Here is a 17,698-nt window from a genome sequence, read left to right on the forward strand (position 1 = left end):
GCAAGACTCACTAAAACAGTATTTTTTAAAATCACGTGCAGCAGGTTCTCAAATAACGTCATTTTGTTCAATGTCGTTTCATTTAACGTTGACAGGAACTTAACTCTTGTATCAAGTAGTTTCTGGTAAAATTTGTTTCATTATACAACGTTTCACTGCAGTTCCAAGAACCTATCGGTTAAGTAAGGACTTACTGTATCACTAAATCAGATAGTTTTCTCATGCATAAGTTGTTCTCCAGTTACTCTGCCATGTTTTGGTTTTGTTACCACGGGTGCCAGCCAGAAGCACTAGAACAGTTTAACAGATGATCATTTTTCAGGTGGTTTTCTTTCATACCATCATTTCACTGTATCAGAAGGTAATCACTGTACGGTGAATTCCTTCACATATCATGGATTTGCGCCCTAAGATATGCACAGGTGGACATTTTCTACATCATGATGGAGATCTGGGCTACTGATTTCTACCAAGAAAATGGGAAACATTTGATTGAGGAATTAGGATGATTTGGAACCTGAGACTACACAAGCATTTCAAATAAAGGGTAACAAAACAAGTATTCAGCTAGAAATAAGTTATTTTATTTTAAAACACATACAGATTAATAAATATTGGAAAACTTAACAAACAGCCTTTTTATTTACATAAGGCAATTACATGCTATGACTACTTCTATACAGCAAAATATAAGCAAGTCTTAGCCATTGACAGTTTGTGTGTGATAATTAGAAGCTCCCCTGATACATTTACGTGTAAAAGCTTTTATGGAACCTGTCAACACTTTATATTTTTTTATCTAGTCTTCTTCCTCTCTTTTATGGTTTATTCCATTTCAAAGGAAAGTAATAGTTATTTCAAAAGGCAAAAAAGACTCAGGAATAGTGCTGAAAAACAGTAGCCTTAAATTTTCCCAAAGTGCAAAAACACTGACATGAGAGTTGGGGGGCAATTTATTCTAGTCTGACAAATAAAAGAAATACTCTGGACTTTTCAGTGTGACCCTTTGGCACTAGTGGTTTGGGATTCCTGACATTCACCTGGTGTCAGGTAGTTCATGATCAGCGCTGAGCTGCTGGAAAGCAGGAAGTTCAGCATCACTCATTACAAATTCAACGCAACAGAATCAGTCTAGTTCACCGGTCACTGATCTTCTGCAGAACATAAATCTATGCAAAATGTCAGAGAAGCTTATCACACCATCAGAACGTGATCTTTCAGTTCAGCTTTTAAAAGTCCCTGTTGAACGTCCATATTTTACAATAGAATATATAAAACCCTTCCTTTCAAAACAACAAAAAAGGAAAATTAAACCTTCATGGAATTATGCAGACTTTACACCCAGCACTTCCTTTGCTTTTTCAGTGCTTGAAGCACATGTCCACAGCATGGTCCTGAGCACACAGGACCCAGAGAGAGCTGAGCTCCCACTGTGTCACTCCCAAGCAGTCCTGCACGTGACAGTCTCCCGAGGCTTCTGGCACATGCTAAGGTGCGAGCACCCTACAACAGTCGAGCTGAAGAACGATCCCACCCCTTTAGAGGTAGAGAAACTGAGGCACAGAAGGGTTAAATGACTCACCTATGGTTGCACAATTCAAGAAAAAATAGAGAAAAGAACAAATAAATCCTCCCCAGTCACGCACTGGGCCATAGACTATGCCTTTTATCACAATGGGTACATTTGAAATAGGTGTTTATTTACATGGTCCTTGTTCTACTGGACATCAACTTTTAACTAGACCACGTGTTGTTGATGTAACATGAAGTTACATTTTCTTAAAATACAACTCTTGTTGCATTTAATTGCATGTGAGAAATGTCTGTGAAAATAAGCGAGTGGTGACATTGAGCCAAATTCTCATTCTATCACTATCATTCTTAACCTTTTCAAGTATACGGTGGAGGTATAAGAATCTGGCCCGATGTGAAACATCACCTAGAAGCTAAAGGGCAGACCCTTAAAATTCATCACCAGTACAAATGTGGGGCGGGAGTGAGGAATACAGAAAACTGAGGTATTTTATATGATAAACTGTTCTACGGTGCGACTGGTATCTGCTGATCTTTCCTCTTTCCAACTCAACAGACCTCTAGCTACAAAGATGAGTGAAACGTACAAAAAACTAACACAGACACGTTCCTGGGAGCAGGTCAATGCTACGGAGTCAATGTTACGTTTTTGGTCCCTGAGGAGGCAGAACACTAAGGTTCCATCTAATCCATGTGGTCCTGCTTGATGCGCGAACTGTGTCCTTGGTGGCAAACACAGTGAGGACGCCTTCCAACCACAGGAGCCAATCAGACAGCCATGAACAGAGCTAAACCGAACTGTGCTTCTCTTCAGTCCTGCTCAGCCACAGAAAGCCTAAGTCAGGGCCAAGCCGGCCTCAGCAAAGAACAGGATGGGGCTCTGCACACCTGGAGCACCTCCCCCAATCCTCTAGGTTAGCTGAGTGGCTTGGAAAAGAGGTGTCACCTCCCAGCACAGCAGGGGCCCATGCTCAAGGCCACCCCAGTCTCTGTGGACTGAGCTACTGCTCATCCACACCTGGGAGACACCGAGTGCATCTCAGGTGTTTTAGAACCGACTAGGAAGTGGCCCAGAAGTGAGCACATGTGTACAGAGTGGAGCTGTTGCAGGAGGAGGAGGAGGAGGGGTTCCTGCACACGTTAACAGTGCTCTCTCCTATCAGACATCAAACGCAGAGAAAAAGAAGACCAAATTACTACTCCTGGAATAACTTCTGGAAATAAAACTGAGTATAATGAATTGGCCTGATAAGTAGGAACTGAGAGTATTTCTTATTGCTGAGCCAAAAGCAGAGAAGTTTATTTCACTAACATTCTGAAGTGAAGAGGCCATGATGACATCTGAGTGATGACTTTTCCCCGGGGTTCCAGCTGTGGGCAGTTCTCGCTCCACGTGTGGAAGGTAGCCGCCGCCCTGCCTCCCCAGAACCTTCTCTGCAGAACAGCAAAACGGCAGGGTGGCCTCGCTGCTGCGTTCAGGGTAGAATCCTTAGCGGGCTCTACAGTGGATCAGTGAGCAATCTTTCTAAATGCATTTTCAGATGAGAAAAGAAGACATCCAAGTAGGAGAGGAGAGCAAAGGCCTATTTACATACCTATCCAGAGTAAACCCACAAACTGTGATCACAAACGTGCTCTTAGAGGCTTGAGGACGAGTCGGCAGCAGGGATTTCCCTCTTAGTTTTATCAGAGATAAAACCACAGTCTAGTCTAGTCATGAAAACATCTCCTACGCATTTACTGCTGCAGAGGCCAGTGAAAGACCCATCTCTCCCCTAAAACTCTCACTTTGAGGCTTTTACTTTGCAATTTGAAATGAATTCTGAATATGTGAATTTGTAAAATAAATCCTATGAAGTCAGAAGTTCTGTGCTGTCTGTCAAACTTGTAAATTAGGCTGTCAGACTGCTGCTCGTGTCACTTACTTTGAGGCTCGAGTAAGTGGATGGAATGAACTTGGTTCCACTGCAAGGACCCGCTGCATGTCCACCCGTGACAACTGCTGACAGATGTCACCCTGGGACAGCCTACTGTGCTGGGCCAGTCACCTCAGGTGACTTATTAGTACTTCGAGATTTTGTTTTGCTCTAAAAAAAACCACAGGGATGATCATCTAGAAAATGTCTGCTCTGAGTGCCTGTGGTATGACTGCACATTAGAATGTAAGAAGGAACACCAATAAATGCATTCACACTAAGGTTCACATGTCAGCTGTAACAAAATAAACATGACAATTTCCACAGGACACAAACTTTCTCAGTGTACTTGTAGAGCCACCGGTATTCTTTTCATATCTCAAACTCCTTACCTAGGAAACTATGCCTAAAAGTATACTGATACTGCTACATTATATTTTCAGAAGTTCGGTTCAATAAATTAAGACCTACATTCCTAAAAATACTGATGATAAAAAAACAAACCTTCAAGAGCCGATAAAAAGAATGAGGAACTTTTTGAGCATTTATAAATTATCAATTAATATAAGGTTTAAAAATTTGTTAAAATAGTTTTGTTGCTGCTGTTAGTTCACAAATCATGACAACCCCTTACCATCACATGTACTTTTAATTCATAAAGGTTCTTCACTCTGTGTCAACTACCCTTGGGTTATTTAGCCTCCTTGTTCCTTGGGTTTTTAAAAATGCTCGTTAGCTGGAAAAAACACGTTTTTCTTTAGTAACGTTGGGGATTATACAAGTTCATGTTCCACTACACTGAAGGTACTTTACCCAAGCCCACCTTTCACCTTAGCTCAGCTCCGTTTGGATTAAACACTGCACATGAAGGATGTGATATCCTGATGGAATCTTCACATCACTTTGTGCTTTGCTCCTATTTAATACACATGGAAGATTACTGTAGCAGACGGATGATCTCTTCCACCCAAATAGTGGCATAATTAATGGCTATTTTGCATTTCAGAAGTTTAATGAGAGGTTGGGTAATTGTTGGGTACTCTGCCATCTCAAACAATAGGGAGATGGCTAAAGTAAATGTTTTCATTTTTGCTAGAAATTCTTTTGAAACTCACGATGTATGTTCTAATGTTACTTGCTGTCCCTTGTTGCTGTGTTACAGGAAACTCGATATGTGTGCTGTTGAATAGTTACTCTCACATCTAACAGTCTTATTACCAAGTTAAATAATTTATTTCTTTGGAGTGGCCACAATGTTCACTGAAAGAGAACGTGGATGTATTTGATACTGGATCCCAGTTACACAGATTGAATGCAAATAAAATACCTCATGCTACTTAAGTCCATTGTCTTTAGTTGGACAATAACTCTATGCTAATAGGGTCAATTTTTTCTAAGGTGTCTTTAGTCTTGACTCTCTTCCAACAAATGAATATACCGTTATTGTTAACTGTTTTACTCATTTATATTTTGAATAGTGAAATATTAAAGTATAATCAAGGACATTGTGTTATTCTGTGCTAAGAGAACACACATACAGTAATAGTCAAATTAAGTGAATAGTTCAAGTGGTAAAGGCACTGAAATTGATTTGCATTATCAGAAGTCCTCCTGGAAACGGAGCACTGTGTCATGCCCACATACCCTTCTCTATTTGCAATTAACATGTCTTAGAGTGGGAGAGTCAGCTCATTAGAGGATTAAAAACAATTAAATGTAGATACCTCTTATTTGAACGAGGTTATACAGGCTTAATGCCAAAGAACACAACAACAGATACGTTTACTGTACAGAGTCAGATTTCAAGACAGTTTCTCCTATTTCCAAAGGAATCTTCTAAGTAAGAATACCTGCTCCCCTGCAAAGACTAACCAGAAAGAGCCCATCTTTATTTTCTATGTAAATAATGTTAAAATGTTTAGAATGGAGAGTATTCATGAAAGCTTCCAGGTTAATGGCAATGACTGTGAGACTGCTCTCATCAGACAGATGCTCCCAGGCGACCACATAGCATCTTCAGACTGCAGAGCTCGGCTCCCCCAGTGCTGAGTGGTGCCCCCACTGTCCACTAGGCCACCCGCTAATGTACAAGCAACGCAAGTGTCAGTGATTTAAGCTCCCCTCTACTGCACATTAAGTTAGGACCACAAGTCACATCTACTCCCTGTTCCTCGAGCCACCCAACACCCTGTTGCCTGCTAGTCTGTTTTCATATTCGATTTGTTCATCTCGCCAAGGTTGAAATTGAACTCTTTGAACACCTGTATCAGGACAATCCCGACGGAGACCGTGGTGAACCCACAGGCCATGCCCAGGAAGTCCACCAGCCCCACGTTGCTCCACTCCCGGAAGAGGATGGCGGAGGCCAGCAGGACCAGCGTGGTGAACACCACGTAGTAGATGGCCCCAAACACGGACGAGTCGAAGCACTCGAGTGCCTTGTTGATGTACCTGAACTGGACGATGATGCTGCAGCCCAGCACGGCCAGCAGCCCCAGGCACAGGCACAGGGCGCGCCGACTGGACGGGTTGTTGTGCAGGATGTCCTGGGCCGCCAGGCCGATGCCCTTGGTGGAAGGCACGGTGAAGCTGCCGAGCAGCGAGCAGATGCTGATGTACACCATGATGTTGGTGGGCCCGTGCGCCGGCGCGATCCAGAAGATGAGGAGCAGCAGCATGAGCAGCACGATGCACAGGTAGCCCACGAACACTGCAAAACAGGGCGCCCAGGTCAGCACAGGTGCCAGGCGGGGGAGCAGCCACATGGAGAGGAGAGAGAGGGGCAGTGGCCATGGGGGCAGAGCAGGACAGGAGCGGGCACATGGCCAGCGGGGCCTCAGTCGCCATGTGTGAGAATCAGGCTGCTCGGAAAGGAAGGCCTGCGTCTAAGCAAACCTCTCCGTTTTCACGCGGTCAGCCTTAACTCTGTATTTTCATCTTTAGAGAAGGCGGCCAGATGCCCCTCCAGCTTCGATTCACGTCAGTGTGTTTCAATCCTGCTGTTTTCATGATCTTGCCCCCAAAGAACCATCTGACATTTTCCCTTAGTCACCCACCCGATACAATTTTATCACAATACACTGCTTACGGAGTGTACCTATACCTGTGCTTACACATTAAAAGTATGATATTCCCACCCCCTCAAGGCTGAGTTTTCAACCTCTGGGGATGATATCACCCCACTAAGAATGTGTGCTTTCCATTTTTCTTTCTGGAAAACTTTCCTTCCACCTTTTCTTTTCTACCCCTCTCTGAATATTAGAACTCACATGTCAGGGGTTTCTGAAATATAAATAAACTCAGATTTTAAATTCCTTCTGAGGTACTTATTTGACATTCACTCTGGTGTTTTTCACCTTTAGAAAAAAAATTAGAAACACCTGTAACAAATTAAGTGGCCATAACAACACCAGGTTGAAAAAAAAGTGTTTCACGTGAAAGAGAAAAATCTTTTGGCTACCATTACATCTTCATATCAAAATGTTATGGTGGTATTCAAATGCGACATGCTTTTTGTACAAATTTGGGCCTGACTCTGGGGGTATCAGCCACATTCCTGAGACAGTAGAAAGCCCTCGGATACACTGTTCTGAGAGTTCCATCAAGTCCTCCAGGACACTCAGGTCAGCTTCCTGACCTCTTGTCCATCTCTCTCTACCCTCACTTGTCATAGCATTGGAAATACTTTCCCCATTATAGGACATGAGTATCACAATGCTAAGTGTTTAGGGTTAAAAAAATTACAGGGTGAAATAGTCTTGGTTACTTCACTGTGAATTTCTTTGGCGGGTCTTACAGCCGTTCCCGCTGCTGTCAATCTCTGCCAACTGGGAGCTAGCTACACAGGAGTGGGAGACTAAGATCCTGGCGTGGGAGCAATTTTGTGCTGGCGCCTAACACTGCTGGTGAACTACACATGGTGGTCTCCTGGAAGGAACTTAGAGGAGTCTATACTCTAAGGCCATATAATTATGCAGACTACTGCTTTGTCAGAAAAATAAATTATTACATGTCCAAGATGTGTAGGAAAAATATAGAGACCGCTGTGGGGAATCTGAAGATGCATGAAACTAGGTCTGGGCTCTCAGAGAAGTGCCCATCAGAGGGAAGTGCCCAGGGCACACCCAAGACTGGTGCCATGTGGCAGGGACCGTGGGGACCCAAGAAGGAGCTGGTGTGTGTGGGCTGGAGGGGGCCCATGAGGGGAGCCCGCTGTGGAGGGCTGGGCAATGGGGGCGCTCATGTACATGGCCCCAGAGGCCCCAGGAGGAGGCAGAGGGTTCGGGGCGTCAGGCCCTGCTGGGCCCCGGGGCAGCAGGGGCACTGTGTGAGGTGGGTACTGGGGGCATAGCACGGTGGGTCCCCAGAAGGATCACAGGGGAGACCCGCAAGCCCTCACGGTCACCTGGGTTGGTCAGCTTCTCCTCCAGCTCGGCCTGGGTGGTCACGCTTTCGGATTTCGGGGAGTGGATTATCAGCACGACAGAACCTGCACAGCTGAGCAGACACCCCAACTTGCCCAAGATGTTGAGCTTTTCCTTCAGAAGGTATGAAGCTAAAATGGACCTTTAATTAAAAAAAGGAGAAATCTAAGTGTGAATCATACTATCTGACCTGTTTCTACTCATTGCAGTTACTTTAGAAAAGCCGTATTTTCTTTGTAGACATATTTTACTCTTAATTTAGTTTTTAAGACGAGAGAAGATTAGGAATTTATTGCAGTTGCTATTTGAACACAAATAGGACTTCCTACCAAATGTGCGCACAGCTGGTATAGTTAGTGACTCTTAATTCACACTGCTGTTATCCAGTACGTGTGAAATATACCAGAATAGAAAAATAGGTTTATGATTGACAAAATATCACTCCCTTATTTTTAGAAGCAAATCATCAAAAAAAAAAAAAAACACCAAAAAACAAAAAACACCTATGTTATATGGGAAAGTAAGAAATGAAAATTAAAATAATTACAATTCATGATCAAAACACTTAAGTTAAAATAAATTGAGAAAAAACACAAACAAGAAAAAATCAAAAGACTAATAATAACTGCATTAAGGTAGGAATATGGGTGATGGGTTATTTTTCTCTTCTCTAATACTCAAAACTTTAAAAATGTGATCACATTACTTTTTTAACGCAAAACAAGTATTCCTCATAAAACACCTATAATCTTAACTCTGGTAACATGTTTCTTCTCTTATTTTCTTGTATAACAGCAGTATACAATTTAAATTGGAAAACCTGGGCTTTTAGTAAATCACAGGACTGGGGGCCGGCCCGGTGGCTCAGGTGGTTAGAGCTCCGTGCTTCTAACCCCGAAGGCTGCCGGTTCGATTCCCACATGGGCCAGTGGGCTCTCAACCACAAGGTTGCCAGTTCAATTCCTCGAGTCCCGCAAGGGATGGTGGAATGTGCCCCCTGCAACTAGAAAATGGCAACTGGACCTGGAGCTGAGCTGCGCTCTCCACAACTAAGACTGAAAGGACAAGAACTTGAAGCTGAACGGCACCCTCCACAACTAAGATTGAAAGGACAACAACTTGACTTGGAAAAAAGAAGTCCTGGAAGTACACACTGTTCCCCTTCCCCAATTAAATCTTTAAAAAAAAAAAAAAAAAAAAAAATCACAGGACTGGTCGTTGTCCCTTTCCGGGTGTCAGTGCTGAAGGCACTCAGACGAGAATGTCCATGAGGGGAACACCAGGCCTAAGTACGTACTGCATTCTTTCCTTTTTAATTCTCATTTTACAGATAAAGAAACTGAGCCTCAGAAAGGATTAGCATTGAACACAAAGCCACAAAGCAAAGGAGGTAAAGCCATGGTGCTGAGGTCAGAGCTCCATCTTTTCTTTCACCACTTTGTGAGTGACCCTCAAGGAGACCCCAGCAGTGTAGGTGGGGAAATCAGCAATATCACCGAGAGAACCAGCAAATTACCTAAGAACCACAACACGACTGGGTGTTACATTGATGGGCTCCATGTACTCTTCAGGGAGGTGGAAACCAGAGGCCAGGGGGGCTCTCAGAGCAGGAGGGTGGGCCTGCCACCATCCGGGACCACAGGCGGACTGTGCCAAGGTGGGGAGGGGCTGCCATGCTGGGAAGCAGAGGCAGGAAGAAGCCTAGACGGTGAGGCTGTGAACTTAAAAAGGCCTTTGAAAGTGAGAGGCACCCGCGTTTACTTGAGATCAGTAAGAATAGCTACACGGGAAGCACTGATGCAGGCAGAATCCCATGATGATCTGATTAGGAGACAAAGGCAGAGGTGTGTATGAGGGGAAGGGGACTGTTACATCAGGTGAAGGAAGGCCTCGCTGTTGGTGCAGATGAGTTAACAGAGCAATGCTAACTCTAAACAGTATTACTCATTTTCAGTCCCGAAGCCATCAGTCCAGAAGTCATAATGTCTGCTTTCTTGTTATCTTTGCAAACAGTTCTTGGGGACACAAGGTTGCCTGGGCCCAGTCCAAGGTTACTTTGCCCTGTTTTAATATCCCAAAGGTTTGATGCATCAGACATGCCAGGCAGTTCCTCTGGGATGGCAGTGCCATTTTAAAGAGGTTCCGTTTATTATTTTTTTTTTTTTAACAAGACTAACTCATCTCTTATTCCACTGTAAAATACCAGAGTACAGATTACACAGTACTATAAAATAGAGTGCATTAATACAAACTATTAGAGGGTATGAATAGAGAAATAGAGGCACAGTACGGCCAACAAATCAGGAAATAACTGCTACTGAAAAAATGGTTTATTGCTCCCAACTTCCAAGCTGAGAGGTCACAACACAACATGCAGAGTCACATGGAGAAGAATGAGGGACAGTCGTGAAGTGGGGGTGGGGGAATTGTGGGCAAGAGCCTTTACCGTGGTTTCTGCAGGAAGGACTGGGTGAGGGTTGGGACTGGCGAATGTGAACGATGCCAGGACTCGGGGGCCCAGGGGCCGTCCCTCGTGGTCTGGTACCTGGCGCTGGCGGAGAGTGGCAGGGAGTGTGAGTCTGATAAAGGAGATGGTTGGGCTGGGTTCTGGAGTGGTTGGTTTGCATTTGAAAAGCATGTCCAACACCCCCCGGGGGGCAGAACTCCTAAGGTGAGGTTGGGGTCTGAGGGAGGCAGAAGGCCAAGGCCAGGTGGCCTGGGCACATTAATGGCTTGTCCAGAACAAAGTGTGTTGGCATATGCATGTAGGCAGAGGTTATGGATCAAGTGTACAGACGCCAGACATGGCCAGTACAGCACTGTGGCCTCTACGGGCACACTAAGAATGGATCTGGACAACTGGTCACCTCTGAGTCTGCTTCTCTCGGAGAGCTAGTCCTTGCCTTCTGCTCTGTGGCAAGGGATGGACAACCCCAAGCAGCTGGAAGGAGAACAGAGCCCCTATCTGCCTAGAGGCCTCCCCCAGCAGGAAATCACCAACTGCCTCACTCCAAAGCCTCCTCCTCTGGCTCTTCCTGGGCTGCAGTAACTCGAGCCTGCTGAATTCTGAGCTGAGATTAAATGAAAGGCAATTGAAAGCTCTTTGACTTAAATCAGGAGTTAACAAACTATGGCCCGAAGGCCCAGTGCAGCCATCCACCTGTTTTTGTGAATAATGTCTTATCAGATCATAGCATGTCCACACATCTCATCTGGCCCGTGCCGGCTTTCCACCACCTGGCAGAGTTGAGAAGTTGCAAGAGAGGCCATGCGGACCCCAGTTCAAAACGGTTAGCATCTGGCCCTCGACAGAAAAACTTTGCTACCCCGAGTTAATCGGTTAAATGGTCAGTACAGCTGATCATACAACTAGCTGGGGGCCGGCCAGGTGGAGGAACAAGTCGCACATAGGCATCACAGAGGACGCTTCCCCGCTGCGATGACCGGGCGATGGCTGGGGAGCACAGTGATCAAGAACAGGCAAAACCAAAAGCACAGAATACCAGCTCTCACCCAAACGGCACTCCAAGGGCACCCAGAGGAGTCACCAGGACCGTGGGGACCGCCGTGTAAGCCAAGAAGTTTCCAATCTGGCCGACAGCCACTGTCAAGAGAATCAGAGGAATGTCACTGAGTTACAGAGCTGTCCTCCAGCAAGGATTGCGGGGTTGAATTTGGTGAGGCTCTGCTTGGAAGGGGCAACTTCTTTCCCATCACTTGTGAGAAACCAGACGTCTGCATGTTTGAGGGCGAGAAGTGTTACCGGCCCATCTCAGCCCTCTGTGGAGGTTCCCAAGCTAACAGGCAGTGACTGGCAGTGGGTGCAACACACTGTATTCCCACTCTCTCCTTAACACGTCCTTGTTTAAAGATGAATCATGCAGAGCTGCCTGTGTCCCTTTGATGGCCTGGGACCTACGCCAGAGTCTGGCACACCAAATGGAAACATTGCTGCCTGCACAGAATTGCGCTGACACAAAGCTTAATACGAGCTCCTCATGAAAGGAATCAACGTCTGCTGCGTAATTTGTGCCTAAAAGACAATGTGAGACAAATAAACCTCAAGATAGTTCTGGAATTTTTAACACAATTTTTCTTCATATATTTAAAGTTCTGAACAGTAATTTTCTTTTTCGATGTTACAGCACATGACCTCTTTTATATTACAGCACGTGCTCTGGTACTTAAGGCTGAGTGAAGAAACTTGCCTTTGTAAAAGCAATCATGTTCAGCAAAACACAAAATTTCACCAAATGCCAATAGCCCAGCTATCGATGAGTAAGCAGGAGCTGTTTTAATTTCTTTGGGCCCAGGACAGTCTGAGCTGGACTAAATTCAGGGCTAGTCACAGATAGCAGAAGCTCTGCCTCCCCTCCACGGCCTCCTGGTCCTCACTGCAAAGAACAGAGCCAAGCTCACCCACCTTCCAGTCCTGCCAGAGAGTGACTGATCTGAAGAAAGGGAGAAGACAAGCTCGCCGCCACACAGGGTACTTACTTGCAATAGTGCCTGCCCACCACACAATGTCTGTCAAATAGGAGGTACCTACGGAACAGCAAGATGAAAATGTCAGAAAAGGACAAAGCAAGAGGTCGAAAAGCTGCATGCCTGAAAGAGGAATTTTTACATGCAAACTAAAATTGAAAAGACTCATGAATCCGTTCTATTTATTCACCCTCTAAAGAATCTTTTAGTCTGTAAATAGCAACATGAGAAACCACCAGAAGTGGTATAGATGCTTCCTGCAGCCAATATAAGTTGACCCAAACAACAAATAAAACCTTCACAATTTTTTTTTTTGCCGGGGGGTGGGGGGTGGGGGGCGGCCTGGCTCAACACACCACCCAGAGACACAAATATTCTTTGGAATGACGTTTGTTGTTGATTTCAAATGAGATTGTTCTTCAAAGACCAATTCTCTTGTGTATTTACTATATTGCATTTATATAATTATTTTACTAGCACTGAACGACTTGCTACTTAAACAGGTTAGTCAAAATTTTTTCTAATGTGGAACCTTCCCGATATGGCTCTTTTCCAAGCACCTGGTGGCAGAGGCTTACACTCACCCAGGGCTTCGACATGTACACACCGTCCTTTGTATCCCTGTAGGTCCCTCCTCCTGCTTGTGTGACAGCTGCCTGCAGCAACAGGGCCCCCCAACCTGAGACACACATGTGTCCTTCTTCAGGTATGTCAAAACGCTCCTCATCTGACAGGTTTGTTTCATTTCCGATTAAAGTACCTAATTCTAGTTGGACATTTTAGTTCTGAATAATTTGGTGTAATTAACACAGGAAGGCAGCCTGCATCATGGAGAGCAGAGCCACAGGCCTTACAATACGTAGGTACTTAAAAGACAAAATGGAGCCAGTGAGTAATGACCGAGTGGGAGGAACGGTCCAGTCAGAATACCACCATTTGGCAACAATAATCAAAACCGATTTAGGCAGAATCATCAGTGGATAGTAAGATGAGTGGATAAAGTTTGCTGAGGAGACTGTCACATCTCCACAAATCACCTCCACTGGTCCTTTATTAATTACACAGAGAACATAGTATCTTTACAGTCCTCTACAGATAGCACCTCAACCGGGTGGTCAGAGGTGACGCTGTCAGCGATGGGACAAAGCAGCAGCACGTGTCTCCTGGGAGGATGCGCTGAGGACACTCCGCACATCTGCGATGTTCCTGCCAAAGGGAACTGTGAAACAGCCTACGAGTTAGCAGGCCTGCAGGTTTTAAAACGGCAAGGCCACAAAAGACCAAGAACAGCTAGCAACCACTGCCGATGAAAGGAAAGTGTGGATACCCAGTGCATAGACACGACATGTGGCGCTCAGTGAAGAAAAGCTGCTGTGAAGGACGTATGGGAGCAATGGGCTACATCTGAATACGGACTGTTGTAGTTGAAAGACTAACACCACTCTCTCTCTTTCTGCTGTGAGTTCTGTTTACTTTCTGGCTCTAGGAAGCTGACAGCCATGTGGCCAGGGGACAATACTTAGCTAAAAATGACGTCTGGTGGGCAAATGGCACCTGACTGGAGGCCTGTGACACCCGGTGGACAGCCTGTCCCCTGGGCTCCCTGATCAGGTGCCATGCCTCTGGGAAGGGGCACATCAGTGGGGCCTCAGAGCTCTGTGAGTTTATACTGGGAGGGCCAAGGCTGGTAAGGGGGGGGGGGCACTGTGGCATCACTTGCTGCAGCCCTGCCTGCTGCCAGCCTCCAGCAGGAGAGGATGACACCGGCTGTGGCTCTGTTTATGTCCTTCTGAGCTTGCTTGATGCAAATGTGGCGCCTGTTGTCCTGTGACTCAGAAAGTAGAGCTGAGCCTAAAAATTTCCCCCAGTGAGCCCTGTAGAACAGTTCTCAGCTATTAGTACAGAACCCATGTGGAATTTCCTGAATGTGCTAATCACACCACATCTATATAAGAGAATGTCCCGGGACCCAACACAAGCATGCTGGAGATTCTAGAACGAAAGTCACGAAGTCCCTTCCAAATGCCGGTGTGACCAGCTCCCCAGTAAAATGACCATAATTGGTGAATAAAGTAGTAAAACAAAAGAAAATCATCATCTCAGTAAGAACAGTGAGAGTCTTTAGCACAGAGCTAAGATGCCCCACCACCCCAAGGCCTAGTCACTAAACAAGGGAATATACAAACAGTTCACCGAGATGGAAAGAGGAGTTGCTACAATATATTACCTAAATTGTCTAAGTATTGACAAAAAACATGAAGGACACTGTTTCGTGAGCATACTTTGAGGAGGCACCTAGAGCGCTTACATTCTTAAAGACAGAATCACAACTGTGGTTGCCAGCGGCTGGGTGGGAATAGGGGATATTTCCAAACGGGAGTATGAGAAAGGTCTGAGGACCAAGGGTGATTACAATTACACAACACTGTGAATGTGCTTAACACTATTGAACTGTACAGCTCAAAACGGTTAAGAGGGCAAACGTTACGGCATGTACAGTATCCTTCCCTCTAATGCTCCTCTCGAGTGAACACAGCGAACAGCCACGACTTTCTCAGTCCTTCTGGACACAATACTCATTTTCAGTTTCGTGCTACATCTCGCGCTCGGTAAACTGTCCCAGGCCTCTTAGCACAGAGCGACACCGGAAAGAACTCGACTCCACTTTCACTTTCCAGCTGCCTAAGGACTGCAGTTTGGTGGTGGTGCCTCCCCGGGGAATACTCCGTGGGCCCGTGTTTTGCTTCATTCATCTGCCTTGCGTTTTCTTCACACTGAAGATCACTTACTTGTAGTCAGATGCTTCAAATCTAAACCAGAGAAGGTTCCACCAAGGGCCCCGGGGAAGAGAAGCAACAGGAAAGCACAGACGTCGCTCGTCGCCCCCGCCGTTCAAGCACACGGTTGTGCCTTGGGCACCGGCGCGGCCGCTGCAGGTCTCGCTCCCCCAAGTGCACCCCAGGCCAGGGCCGCAGCAAAGTCGGGAGGCCCGTGGCTCCTCCTGGGCAGCACCGCGCTCCAACCACTTGGAGGGTGCGGTACACACGGAGGTTTCCCTAGCAGAGGTGGGTGCGGGTGACAGGGACGCCTGGGCTCCCACCAGAGGGAGAAGTCGGCTGGAGAAACCCTCTAAAACTGAACACGGCTTCTCCACCCACTGGGAAGGGAGAGAAGCGGTGGCGGCGATACAGCGACCGTCGCGGGGCGCACGGGGTGAGTCCCGGGCCGCTTCTGGAGCCGCCGGAGGAGCAGACACGGACACGGTGCAGACGCATCAGGCGCACGGGTGGGCGAGGAGCCTCCGGTCGCGCAGCCCGCCGCTCCGAATGCCCCACCGCGTCCGGTGCCCGGCCGCCTCGGGGCGGACACCCGAGCGTCCCCCCGCCCGGCCTGCGCCCTCCGCCGCCGACCCCCGCACGGCCCACGGCCCGCCCTACCTCGCCGCTTGGCGCGCACGATACCCTTCTTCTGCAGCACGAACGTGGACCCGTTCACCAGGCTCGACACCACGGCCACGCCCAGGCCGAGCGACACCGCGGCGGGGCTCGGGCTGCGCGCCCCCTCCCCGGCCGCCGCGGCCGCCGCTGCAGTCCCCATTCCGCCCGCGCACGCCGGCCGCTCCTGCGCCTGCGCGCCGCGCCCCGCGGGCCTGGGGGCGGGGCCGGGAGAGGCGGAGCCGGGCCGCGTGGTGCGTTTGGGTAGAGCGGGGCGCTGCGGAGTGCGGGCTGTGTGCAGTGGTATGGGGAGTCTCCCCTGCAATGTTGGGGGTCCTAAGAGCGCCGGCAGGACGCAAGACTCCTGCGTCATGGTCCCTCTAGCAGGGGTGTCCAAACTGCGGCCTGCGAGCCAACTGCTGCGTGCAATCCATTGTTAATTGGCCTGCAGCAAATTCTAAAAATATATTTAGTTTACTTAAATAAACCAGGTGAGGCAATAGTACTTCACCTCCATTGAGTGGCCCAGCTGATTGTGTATTTTACTGCATATGGCCCTTGGTAAAAAACGTTGAAAAAAGTTTGGACACCCCTGGTCTAGACCAAGGGGGCCTGAAACCAGAACCAGTCCTTGTGGAAACTCAAGGGAGACCACAGAATGGTCTGGGGAGTCAGCTACCTCCACACTGGAGTTTGTGATCATACCCTCTAGTTACCTAATTTATTTATGTTTTTCAATTATAGTTGATATATTAATTTCAGGTGTACAATGTACTGATTAGACATTTATGTAACTTACAGTGTTCACTGGGCTAAATCTAGTACCCACCTGACACCATAGGTGGTTATTACAATATTTTTTATAGTATGATTTCATTTATTAATTATACACATACACATCAACACAGATTTCTTGTAGTATTAAAATGGGTAATCTCTGGACAGTGGAAATTTGGATTTTTTTTTAACATAAGCATCTATGTTTTTCCCTTTTTTAATAGATGTCCATTATCAGGTTGAGCAATTCCCTTGTCTTCCTACCTAGTTGCTGAGTTCTTATGAGATGTTGGATTTTGTCAAGGACATTTTCTGCATCTATTGAGATGAACTCATGGCTAATTACACTTAGCTCTGAATGTGTAAGCCAGTCTTGAATTCTTGGTATAAAGGCCACTTAGTTACTATGTATTATCCTTTCTATATATTGTTGGAACCTATTTGCAAAAATTTGGCTAAGAATTTTTGCTTCTGTGTTCATCAGGGATATAGGTCCTAAATTTTCTTGTAATGTCCTTTTCTGGTTCTGTTATCAGGGTAATAATGTTGGGCTTATAAAATTAAAATGTCCACTCCTGTTCAACTTTCTGGAAGTTTATGTACAATGTGTTACTTACTTTCCGATTTATTGAAATGGAAACTTAGATTGTTGATTAGATCCTTTTCTAAGTAGTTAGTATTATAAATTTCACTTTAACCACTGCTTTAGTTGTATTCCGCAAATTTTGATACATTGTAATTTTTGTTCAATTCAAAATAGTTCTATTTCCTTTGGATTTTTCTTTGACCCATGGATTATCTACAAGTGTGCTCTTCAATTTTCAAGGGTTTGGAGGGTCGCCTGTTACTTTTGTTGGCTTGTACTTTAATTCCATTATAATCAGAAAACATACTTCGTATAACTGTTTTAAATTTCTTAGTATGTGTTTTACGGCCATTGGTTCAATGGCACTAAAGGTTGCTATTTCCTTTTCGGATTTCCCTGCTACCAGGTGCTCCAACTATTCTGCCCAGGATTACTTGAATTCAGTGGGACAGATAGGAGGAGGCTCTTGAACACTGGAGCCAGCTTCACGCGGTGTGTCCCCGTCCCTACGTGTACCCCTCGCGTCCACCCTAGCCGGGTGGT

At 46.2% G+C, this 17,698-nt stretch overlaps 1 protein-coding gene across 1 annotated transcript; it reads right to left on the reverse strand.

Annotated features, from left to right (window-relative positions):
- Positions 1-562: 562 nt before the first annotated feature.
- Positions 563-16,190, reverse strand: NIPA1 (NIPA magnesium transporter 1). The gene is made up of 5 exons (XM_074318343.1): positions 15,796-16,190; positions 12,371-12,418; positions 11,387-11,477; positions 7,855-8,015; positions 563-6,159 (listed from the first exon to the last, which is right to left on the reverse strand). Exons 1-5 carry the CDS (start codon positions 16,163-16,165, stop codon positions 5,648-5,650), a joined length of 1,182 nt encoding a protein of 393 aa, XP_074174444.1. The 5' UTR covers positions 16,166-16,190; the 3' UTR covers positions 563-5,647.
- Positions 16,191-17,698: the final 1,508 nt, after the last annotated feature.

Source organism: Rhinolophus sinicus, linkage group LG13 (genome assembly GCF_036562045.2).
Source record: "Rhinolophus sinicus isolate RSC01 linkage group LG13, ASM3656204v1, whole genome shotgun sequence".
Classification (NCBI taxonomy): domain Eukaryota; kingdom Metazoa; phylum Chordata; class Mammalia; order Chiroptera; family Rhinolophidae; genus Rhinolophus; species Rhinolophus sinicus.

Coding starts and splice junctions, on each gene's coding strand:
- NIPA1 (XM_074318343.1), bottom strand. CDS start 16,165: ATGACGCAGGAGTCTTGCGTCCTGCCGGCGCTCTTAGGACCCCCAACA. Junction 12,419..15,795: donor CGTGCGCGCCAAGCGGCGAG/GTAGGGCGGGCC, acceptor GCTGTTCCGTAG/GTACCTCCTATTTGACAGAC. Junction 11,478..12,370: donor GTGGGCAGGCACTATTGCAA/GTAAGTACCCTG, acceptor TTCTCTTGACAG/TGGCTGTCGGCCAGATTGGA.